This window comes from Coffea arabica, chromosome 8e (assembly GCF_036785885.1).
Source record: "Coffea arabica cultivar ET-39 chromosome 8e, Coffea Arabica ET-39 HiFi, whole genome shotgun sequence".
Taxonomy (NCBI): Eukaryota; Viridiplantae; Streptophyta; class Magnoliopsida; order Gentianales; family Rubiaceae; genus Coffea; species Coffea arabica.
In genome coordinates, this window is record NC_092324.1 from 49,784,477 (window position 1) to 49,796,248 (window position 11,772).

The 11,772-nt window shown below is 36.4% G+C and overlaps 1 protein-coding gene and 1 non-coding gene across 3 annotated transcripts; both read right to left on the reverse strand.

The window, feature by feature from the left end:
• Positions 1 to 6,046: 6,046 nt before the first annotated feature.
• TRNAK-CUU (transfer RNA lysine (anticodon CUU)) lies at positions 6,047 to 6,119 on the reverse strand. Its single transcript has one exon. It is a non-coding gene; the product is annotated as a tRNA-Lys (tRNA).
• Positions 6,120 to 6,545: 426 nt separating this feature from the next.
• On the reverse strand, positions 6,546 to 10,967 carry LOC140004139 (methylsterol monooxygenase 1-1-like). Of its 2 annotated transcripts, none has more exons than XM_072061962.1 (5): positions 10,457 to 10,967; positions 9,807 to 10,129; positions 7,538 to 7,685; positions 7,406 to 7,438; positions 6,546 to 6,981 (listed from the first exon to the last, which is right to left on the reverse strand). In XM_072061962.1, exons 1-5 carry the CDS (start codon positions 10,784 to 10,786, stop codon positions 6,901 to 6,903), a joined length of 915 nt encoding a protein of 304 aa, XP_071918063.1. In that variant the 5' UTR covers positions 10,787 to 10,967; the 3' UTR covers positions 6,546 to 6,900. The 2 variants fall into 2 exon arrangements, with proteins under 2 accessions (XP_071918063.1, XP_071918064.1); XM_072061963.1 differs by having other exon boundaries at positions 6,734 to 7,012; positions 10,457 to 10,929.
• Positions 10,968 to 11,772: the final 805 nt, after the last annotated feature.

An 11,772-nucleotide genomic window follows, 5' to 3' on the forward strand; every position in this document is an offset into this window, starting at 1 on the left:
ATGAATTGAGATTTTAACTTGCCATAGAAGGAGTATACCTTGTCGGTGAAGAAGTAATTGACTTAGTATTATTTCCTAATGTTAGCCATACATGTTTAATTCCAGGAGGTTGTCTGATACACTACTGAAAGATGTTACGTATTTATTTCAATTAACTGTGTGTTCTCTACGTTCTTCTCTTTCTGAATTAAGTCCAACTTCTTGTGTTATAGAAATTTAAACTTCTTAATTATCAGATCACTTGACAGTTAGAGACCCACCGCTTATGCTTGATTTTACTCTTCTTCTTATGCTCTGCAGGCAAATGGGGAGTAATTAGCGACGTACCCTTTGTTCATCAGCTGCTTACAAAACATTTGTTTAATGCTATTTTCTTCAACCTCCCACAAACCCAATATCTGTATTTCTCCATAATTTTAGAAACTAATAAAAAAGGGCTTATAATATGGTAAGAAACATGGGATCTTCTAGTTGTCAATTATTATTATTTTTTGTTTGTAAAAGCTTAAAATTTACATTTTCCAAAAGTGTATTCTAGGGAGGTAGGAATGGTGACAGAATCTTATAATGAACCCTTTTCCTCTTTTTCGGTGTGCTTTATCATGTATACACTTAAGGCACAGATTGAGAAGTCAAAAAAAAAAAAGAAAAAAAGAACAGATCAGCTTATAGTTATTTCACCCCCAAAAGATTAACTTACAATGGCTCGAACAAATTAATTCTTGCGTGTCTTTATATTGGTGGCTTTATGCTAAAATTGAAATACCCCTTTCACTTTCGTCTGAATTAATGACAGTACCAGACTTGGAAAAAGGAAAAGAGTAAATTAGACAGGTAGCCATTGAACTTTTTAAATGATTGTATATATAGTTTTGCCCACTCAACTTTTAGGAGCATGTATTTTTCTACTAAACTATTAAAAGTGTGACCATTCAATCTATTTTCATCCAGATTTGGTTGTGTCTTGTGATTCGTGCGATCCTTAATCCTAAAAACAAATAAAATGGTTCAAAATTTACACTCCTAATAATTTAGCGCGAGTAAATACATTATTCTTGAAAGTTAAGTGACCATAACTGTGTGATTCAAAAAGTTCGGTGACTATTCGGGCAATTTCCTCAAGGAAAAAAAAATAAAGTGATGCATGGTCGTAGGATGGAATGGACGAGGCTGTGTTGGTGGAAGTTCACGCGATTGAGGAAGATGGATGTTGAATTGTTGATGGTGTCTCTTTAACAATTCTTTCGACTTTTCCTTTTTCTTTTTATGTTGTTGGAGTCTTGTTGTGGGCCTTGACGATGAAGGTCTGGTGGGTCTCTGTAAGTCCTTTTGCTGTTTGTCCGTTTCTCTCTCTCTTTCCTACTTCACAGATTTTCTTCTTCGTGCTATATATCATAAAATAATGCGTTTTTGCATAATTTTATATCTTAGGGGAAGTTGTCTGTTCTAAGCTTTGTTTGAGCTTTCTTTTTTGTTTATTTGCCTTGTTCTTCATGTGGCCTTAAGAGACAAAGAGGCACACATCAAGGAAAAACAAAGGAACTTTGATTAAAATCCACCATTGTGATTTTTCTTGGACAATAATACAATAATATGTTCATCAAATCCCGACATAGTAACAAAAAAAAAAAAAATATAGTTTATTAAGAAAAACAAAATATTAGTCCATTAGTGTATAAAGAAACTTTTAGTAATGTAATAGAATTGTACATTTCTTTATTGATAATTTGTTGGTTCTCTTACTCGGTTAATTTATGTAAATTTGGTTTGGCGATTATTTGGAAATTTTTTTTTGTTTGCATGATATAGATTAGTGTGCCTGTATTGACCATTAATTAAAAATAATTATTTTCTTGCATCACAAATATATTTTTTCATCGTCATTGTATCTTCATCATCATATATATATTTTTTTAAAATTAATCTTTCATACACGACTGACTAATTTAGAACACGTTCAAAATTCGTCAAAATGTAAAATGATGAGTACATATTTAAAAGAAAGGCCCCCCCTCCCCTTTTCTTCAAAAGGATCTGCATATCTATTAGCAATCAAGCTTTAGAATTTTCAAATGTTACAAGTAGCAGAGTTGGTGACATACATTAATAATTACAGCCAGACTACTTTGGACTTTTGCCTTATTACATGCACACCCACACATGAGAGAGTGATGCTTTCTACAGTTCTTTTTTCCCATTTTTTTTGAGTTTGATATCAACGCACGGGAAACCATCATATGGTATTCTGGCAAATAATTAAAGATTATTCTTTCTCCCAACACCTAAGGCTCCACATGATTAAACAGCATTTGATTTATTATTGTGCAAAAATTTTTAATGGGTTTGTCTGTATCATCAAAATCATAGTGCAATCAAAATATTCATCTGTTTTTATAAAGCAATGGAATTGGAATTGGAATCGAAATTGGAATTGGGGATATCACTGCACAGGCTTCCTCTTCCATCAGCGCATTAAACTTTTTTTTATCATTTCACAACGCCTCACTTTTCTCTCGTTGTGGGTTTTTACTTTTTGGTGAGTAGCAATATACTACTATTATATTATATCAATGGCGGAATCAAAAGATCCTAGATTAAAGAGGGTGACAATCACTTGAGCCAATAAAAATACGAGTTACGTTTTAATTGTTGCTATGGAGAAGAGAAAATTAGACAAAGATTGTATTGATCTTGTTGTGCTTAGTTTCAAATTCTTCTTTATTCAAGTGGTCCCTTTTCTCCAGCCAAAAAAAAAAAAAAATTTAAGATAGGTTCTTTAACCAAAATTCGTACATCTAAATTAAAAGAGTAATTAGTTCGTTACTACTTACCATCGCTATTAATTCTGTATTGACTGAATTTATAGCTGTATTATACGAGAACATATCTGCCTCAGAACAGAACAATAAATTAATTAAAACCTCCAAACTTTTGGCAAATTGTAATTGAAGTACATTATTATTTCCTGCCATGAAAGATGAGAAGGGTGATTGATGTCAAAGGGTTTGACAATTTAGATAAAATGAACTTTCACACACTTGTCATTGTCAGATTTTAGTGCTTACAAGAAATTTTTTAGTTTTGGAATTCCTTTGCAGAACTTTGTTTTTGCCCTACCATTTTTCTCTCTGCAATTGAGCAAACATTACCCTCCTCGTGCAACCACATATGTATAACTATGGAATTGAAGCACTTATCCATCCTCATTATATATGGTTTTTTATTTTTTTTTCTAACATTTATTGTGGACAGTTCATAAGCTATGTATTGTTGCATGCATTAAGAAGGAATTTGGCACCTATTTTAGTGGTGGTTCCTCAATTACTCCATTACTAGAGATGCTGCCTATATATATATATATATTTTTTCAACTTAGCCACTAATTCATTGTTAAATGGCTGGCAAAACTTTATTTTTTGTAGTCAAATTCTAGGTGGGAAGAAAGTTTAGAAAAAGTGCCCAATAGATTTTATTCTCCACCCTCTATCCAAAAATACCTGCAATCCTAAGTCAAATAATTCTAAACTCCTCAATGGGCCAAAACGAAGAGAAAACGACATATTATTGATTCGAATTGAATCATCCTCATGTGATGTGGGCAATTCAGCTACGAAATATGGACCAGTCCGCACTAAACCAGTAAAACAGAAGATCTATAATTAATATGAAGTCAAAAGTATTGCTGACTTGCATGTCACTAACCCCTTTAAAGAAGTCTGAACCTCAACTTTCTTGTTTTTCTAAGAAAAGAATATATATGATGAAGGACAAATCAAGAATAGAGAATGGGAAGGAAGATTATCAAATCTAACCCGAGTATAAAAAAGGTTAACCATCTTTGTCTTTCATCTTAGAATCCATTGCATCTGTTTTCACTCGAACAAATCATCGACTCAGCCTCGCAGTTAATCATTTCTACCCAAAAAAGAAAGTTCATAAGATGTGCAAATGAAAAACACTACCGTTTACCCTCCATCATTCATGGGGTATGATTCTAGGTCAACAATAAGGATCAGCTATTACAGATATCTGGCGTACGTATGTGTATGGTAAAGACTGAGATGGCAACATTCCCCCTAAGATGCTCGGGGAAAAGAAGGCAATTCAGTCCAGGAAACAACCAAAAAAGAGCCTAATCTTTAGTTCTAGCCTTTTAGAAAAGTTACAAACAAAGGACAATCAGAATGGACCGGTGAATGAGCAAAAACACGGAAAGCTGAAGTTTGTTGTAGGATTATGACCGGTTGGCTTGATCAAAGTTCGTGATTTTACTGCTCCATGCTAACATATTATTATTGCATTTTAACTTGTCAGCTAAGAAGTAGCATTGACGTTTAAAATTCCACCTGGGCATCACTTTGATGTCACTTGATTCATGAATTATTAAATGTTAACTGCAGATCTATTACTTACAAATATTTTTGCTACTTAAATTCTCTGAGCTCCAACCTCTGACCTCCAAAATTGACCATATTACTTTTGATTTGATTCACGCATTTGGGCTGAGAAACATCAGCATGTCAACATACACTTTTTAAAGTTGCAGCATATATATTTTCTGCCGAGAATCTTATTAAAGTCTGTTTGGGTCGTGGCTGACAGAAGAGGAGTACAAATGTACACTAAAGTCAATAAATAGTAGTAACACAAACGTCTGAGGGTTAATAATTTTCTTACTCTCCTTTTAGCTTTTTGCAATCCCCTTTTTTTTTTTTTAGTACAATACTTTTACGATTGATCCTGTACTAGGGGAGGGAGATGGAGATGGACCCAACTAAGTTATTAAAAATTCGGAAGGAACTAAATTATCTTCGAAAATATTTCAAGAAATTCTCGATGGGAAGTGCAGGTAAGGGGTTTCGAACCCCTTATCTACCCAAGGAGGGACTTTTGTCCCTTTTCAGTTCTACATTAGCTCAAAAGAATACAAGGAGCTTCCTTGTATCCCCGTTAAATTGTTAGAAAATTCAATATTTTTTTGTATTTTGCCTTTTTCTGAGCTATCAAAATGGAAAGTAGAGTAAGAGAAGGCAAAAGAGCAATGTAAAATATTCATCGGCCTATTTGAAAAACTCTCAAAACATGGTAAATTTTTAGAATTTTTTTTTTTTTTTTTTGTAAAATTGAAGAATGACACATCCTTGAGATAATATAAGAATCAATAATATGTTCCATCGGTGTTTCTTAATTCAAGAAGAAAAACTGAAAAAGTTTTCTCCTTTAACCAACTCCACACATGCACTTCATACTGTTTGGGCGACATGACTGGGGTCAAGCTGGAAAGTGTAAAACCAATACGCAGTTCACAAACAGGGTCTGCATGGAACTTTAAAAATTTTGAACCCGTGAAGCACTTCAAGTTTATTGAAGGCCCAATGGATATCCATAATACATGACGCTATACATTTTTATTTTTTTAAAAAGAAAAACAATAATAAGGGCGAGGATCACCAGTGCCGTAAAAGTAGGGTAAAATGAAAGCAACAAGGGAAAATTCAAAGTGGAAAATGTGAGAGCTTTCAAGCCAAATGAAGTTAAGGGGGCATCTGTAGATTTACATGCATCAACAAATTGGGCAAAAATACTCCTCTATTAAGTTCAAGCAAAGGACCCATTGAATAATAATGCAAGCCCATGTTGTACCTTGATACTACCCCCCCCCCCCCCCTCTGTTGTTTTACTCTTTTATTGCTTGCACAATAGTTTGAAGGGTCTTCGTACTAACAATTAGCATATGGGAAAAATGGCTTGCCCTATTTCCGAGAAACATCCATTTATATTGCTGTCCTGTATGTATTAAATTCAAGTAGTCGCCACTGTTTTCAAGGGGAGGGAGGGGCTGGATGTTAAAGAGTAGATTACTGCTACTAGTACAACAGTAATTTTACTTTTGGCACTGAAAAAGGAGAAGTGGAGCAATTGCACGCAATTCTCAAGATCGAATGGCGCATCTTCTGTTCAACTACATACATAGGATGATAGGAGTTAGGACTAGTCGGTTTTATTACCAACACCTTCAGCGGTTCTCCGTAACAAAAAACAGAGACGCCCACCGTGGGGCTCGAACCCACGACCACAAGGTTAAGAGCCTTGCGCTCTACCGACTGAGCTAGACGGGCTTCTTGCGTTGTGCCCTTCATCCAGCATATCCTTTAGCAAGAGGAATAAGAGTTCGTCCAGATCAGTTGGCCTCAAATGGAAAAGAAAACTACCACCCTTAGCAGGGGCCTTTGTCCTTTCTACAACTATTGACGAGGTAACATATGGTAACAGATTCAGACTTTTACTACTTCTGCAACGCGCAGTGCATAATGCCAGATCTCTCTTGGCATTTGTTTAAATTTGATTTTGATATCAGTACACTCTTCGTTTCCTTTATGTGTCATATTTCTCTTCACACCGGATCAAGAATGCCTTCAGAGGCAAAATAGGGGAAATTTCGCAGCGATGAAGGATGTTAAAACATCCTTTGAGAAGGAGGAGCTAGCACATTCTAAGACCAGAATGGCATATTTTGTACATTACATGAGCAAACACCCTAAACGAATGCAATGTTGCTTGGCCAGCATAGATTTAGATAAGAAGTTACTGCACCATAACAAAGTTCATGCACCAGAGAACTAAAACTAATGCGCCACTAGAATCATGTTGAGGGAAAGCAGAAACAGAAAGAAAGGGACAAACTAGGCTATACAAAGATCACAATTCGGAAGGTTACTCAATCCGCCCTTCAGAAACAGTGAACCATCTAGTCTTTCAGTAGATTCAGTACTGCGAAAACAATGGATGAGGTCACCTCAAAAGCTTCGGCTTTAAATACTAGGGACTAACAGAATGCATACTGGAAAAGGAAAACATTGCTCGAAGGGCTTTTCTGCTACTCTGATATCCCATAACTAGTCAGTCAACTTTCAGACTTTCTGAAGAGGTGTCGAAGGGGACTCCATATTGGTCACCATCATTTCCCAATCCATCTCGTAGCTGAACAACATGAACAAAGAATCCTGTCAAACTAGACATCCGACCAATAGCAATTAACCAGATGAATATAAACCAGGGTGATTCTTAGAGTGTAACCAAAAGAAAATGCACCAATGCTTATTAAGAACCATGATGAGAATAACTTAGACACAGAGGCAATAAGTGCTGGAAAAACAAATTAACACATATTGTCACTTTAAAAGATTAATATAAGTAGCAATTCGCTGACTCATCTTCAAGCTAATACGGAAAACCTACTCTCCACAATGATATCAGCACTTCTAGACTTTTTGCCCAAGGATCACAGGATAATGTAGAAAGATAGCTACACCAAATCTCTAGGCAATTTTTTTGAGTATGGACCCAAAGACCATTTCAATACATGCTAGATGGAATAGGCCAAGAAAGAAAATTGACCAATTACCTGCTGGAGGACTTTCTTCTGATACCGGTATCCCTATTGAAGAAAAGCAAAGGAGTATTATGGTGTTAAAATACAACAAATCTGGATCAATGAAAATTAATCCTAATGAGGTCAATTGAATTCTAGAATCACCTTGTCTGTCCCATAAATGTAATCACAGTAGGTGAAAACTGAAGCAAAATTGCTTTGGCTTAGGCCACCGACATAGTGATGGTAGTCATGGTAGTCTGAACCACCATAGAAGGGTATATACTTCGTAGGAGTCCAGGGGAGGTCAAACCTGCATAAAAATTTTGTGATGAAAATAAGTTATAAGACATGCCGTGGGTGATACCCAGGAGCCTTTTCTAGGTAAAATTAATCTAAGCATACGCAACAGGATATGTAAAGCAGCATTTGCAGAATAGGATGCACATCCCAAAGTACTAATTATACAAGAAAAAGCCCATAACTGTAGTCGGAAACGGAATAACTTGTCAAAACTGATAAATCATCCAAGATATTGTCTTGCACTAATTAAACATATATAACATATGCAATGTAGTCATGCCCTGAGGACTCTTCCAGTCATGAAGGCTTGAAGATACATTATGTGTAGCCACTCCAAGACAAGTAAGTTAATCGAGTATAACAGTTCAATGCTTGGTGTAATCCATGTAAATTTTAGAGCATTGTAGTCCATGTGATCACATAAATCATGCTCGTCTCCCTCACCAGGAAGATGGAGAACAAGTATTAAAAAAATGACTGAAAGCATGTATTCATCTCAATTTCTTTTTCTTGAAGTGATAATAGACTCCTTACAGTAGCAAATCCTGACATCAAAAGTTATGTCAATCCAATTATAACTTTAGTATAGGTCTTCAAAGGCATACATTAGATACAAAATTCATCTACTTAGATTCTCATTTCACCAAATCAAAACATATGTTATTAATCAAAACTGTGATAAGGAAACAGTCATTCTATGCAAATTAAGCGAATGAAAATTTACTGCACTGAAAAACCTTTAAGCATCATGGTTCCTTCAAAGGCTAATATGCAGTTCATAAGTTATTAGAAGCACATTTTGCTGTTGTTTAACCTCTTCTCTGGCTCAACTGGGTTCAAATTATTACATGCTGTTCTTCTTAACATAGATCTTAACACTACCTTAGTACATCTTTTAATTTATTCCAGGTGAGTAACTTGAAGCACCACCGCCTAACTTCTAAGAAATTCATCTGTAGCTTTTAGATTCAAAACAAGTTGATTAAGTCCAAGTAGAGAAAACCGTATGAAGATTAGCCTGTACATATGAAAAAGAATTCAAAGCATCATCTGTATATATGATTGCCCAGTTTCAAAAAAAAAAAAAAAAAAGATTGTCCCGTTTCTTAAATGTTTGTTTCAGAAAACTAGGGTCTTTTTTGGCACCTATTCCACATTGCATCCTCATGTCTATTGATGCCAAAGGTGGTCCATTGATCTTATACATGCTAAAGCATTCAATTGTATAGATTCAAAAACCAAGATTGATCTACCATTGACGAGCACAAGGCAAAAATGTGGGCCAGAGTAATAGTAAGAGCACTTTAATATGCAGTCACAACATATCCTACATTAAGGTGATTGCAACATTTTTCCACTTAAGAAAAACTGCATACTAAGGCATCAAATAAAAAGAATGAAGAACTTCTGCACCAAGATCAGTCATAAATTATCATAGAGAATTGTGGAGGATATACAAAAACACCAAGAAGTGTATGCATGACATCTTGAATTCCTATTTGCACTCAAGTTTTGCCAAATAGAACACTAAAAAGTTAATGCTCTATTACACGCATAAATTTGTCTAAGAGAAATAATTTTTATAGATTTTGCAACACTGCACTGCTCAAGTGGACAAGCCCATGATGCAACTTGAAACCAGACAGTGCAATCCTCGAGTGGGTGAGTCCATGATGCAACTAATTTATTTTGATGTTTAGATTTAATTCACGATTTCACTGAACAATCAATCCAGAGAAAAGAAAAGGCTAAAGAGATCCTTGAAAAGGGAAGTGAAAAGAAAAATCAGAAAAAAAGGGAAAGATGTTGCAGCTAGGGTTCATAAAATAGAGAACAAAAAGAAGACACCTTAAAAAATCAGAATCCTTCTCCTCTAGGCAAAAAGTTCAGTTCATTGTCAATGATCCCACCAATTCACATTTACTTTACACGGATAAGTTCTAATCCTCAAAAGCAAACAGTTAAAAAGAAAGTGACCATAGCACGCTGTTAACACATCATTATGGTCAAATTAGCCAATAAAATCAACAACGATAATGACCCTTAATCAACCAAAGCTCAAAAGTGAAAAAGAAATTAACTTTCTAGCACAGTAGCAAAGGTAAGTAAGAAGAGAGCATGCGTGCATTACCCACTGTGAGTCTCAATGGCCTCAATCTGCCTCAACGCGATCCACAACCAAAATGTAATCATATGCCCTGGGACCAGGGACGGCCCTAGGAAAGCTGGGATCCCGAGGATCAAAACCTCCGCCCAATGAGCATACGGCGCCGCAAATCCAATCGGCGCAGTGTACTCGTGGTGAACCTTGTGAATTTTCTCATAACCCCACTTGCAATGCAAGAATCTGTGGATCCAATAGTTGGTATAGTCTTCTATCATAAAATACATCGTCAATTGAGCTAATATTTCCCAAACCGATGGCAACGGCAAGCTAGTCCTTATCCCAATCATCTATTGAGACACAAAAAAAGAATAAGTTCAGTTCAAAGTCTGCATACATCGAGAACAACCAAGCATAGAAAACATCGAAGGATCATCCAATGAATCAGACATAGTCTAATGGTAGTTAAGGGTTCAGTGTTTGTCGTCTTAGCAACAAAAGAAACTCGATCTTCACCATCCCCATTCCCAAATTCACAAGAATCCCTCCATCAGAGAGCAAATAATCATCATACCAATTGGATTCTTGAACCCAGAGAGCAATCACAGATTCCCTGCATTGTGAAACTCATTGCAAAAAAACTAAGAAAAAGATGAAAAGGGTAGAGGGAAAAGCACCTTAATAGAGGGATAGGAGAGAAGTTGAAGAGGGCCGACAACAATGACGAACATGCGCATGACAGATTTGTAGCAGTTGAAGTAATCAGAGAGGGAGAGCTTGAATTTGGGCTGAATTTTGTAAGGCTGGACAGAATTTCTGAAGAAGAATTCAAGAATCAGATAGTAAAGGGGGACAAGTGAGAAAATAAGGAAGAGGAAAATGATGTTGTGGCAATATAGAAAGTAATCGGATTTGTTGGCGGAATAGTTGAACCAGAGGGTCTCCGCTGCCGTTAGGCCTCGGCCTAAGGCGGCTTCCGCCTCGTGGATGGAAGTGTATGGCAACATTATTCGATGTAGGGTGGCGGGGAGAGTGAGGAAATGGGTTGACCAAGAGGGGTAAATGTCTCGGTGCTGAGGTGGGGCGAACACTACTACTATTAAATAGCGGGGGTGAGCTGTGCAGTCTGGGATTGGGGGGATAGGGAGGAACTGGGAAGTGTTTTGTTTTTTGTTTCGTTGGTTTGTTTGTAGTGTCGGGGGGGTGTTGGTTAAAATATGCGGGAAAAGCAGCTTAGGGAGAATATTCAAACGGTGTGGAGTGGTGAAGATGGTGGCTGAGTCAGTGATCGACTGTGTGTTGTGCGTGTAAGAGAGAGAACGCTCAACACCGATGACTGAACTGCTGCAATACTGTGAAACCGGAGAAGGGAATATTCGGTTTTCCCTTCTAGGCGAAAGGATGGCTGGGAAACTGATGCCTAGTTTGGGGTAGAAAAGAGCAAAAAAAAAAAAAGCAAATGTGGTTTGAGAGTTAAAGTTGCAAAAAAACTAGAGTGATTTTGGGTATATATACCAGTAAATATCTGTCTAATAGATATGTAAGGACAAAATGAGCATAAAAAACTTCATAGGGTTTTTCTAAATTTTTCTTTTTTTTCCACCCACGTCCGGTCAAAAAACGTTTCGAATTGTACATCAGTCCAAATTATTTGGTTTCTATTGTTTTCTGTCCCTCAAAAACTTTCAACGCATGTAAAATTCTCTGTCCTTTGTCCAATCAAAGGTGGGAAGTGATTTCTTAAATTTCAACACAAGGACAGGTGCATGATTATAAGTAGGTTACTGTAATGAAGGTTCTCTGGAACATAAGTTTTGGGCTTTCATTTCCTGTGGAAGTTTCAATTCAAGCAAATATTTTGTTGGAGCATGAAGTGAGGATTGTGAAATTGTGAGTACGTGGAGAACAATAGAAGCAAAAAGATGCCTATAAATCAAGGGGGTGGGCACCAACTCACTTTATGAAAACAATAGGACAAAGCTTAAACCCGCAG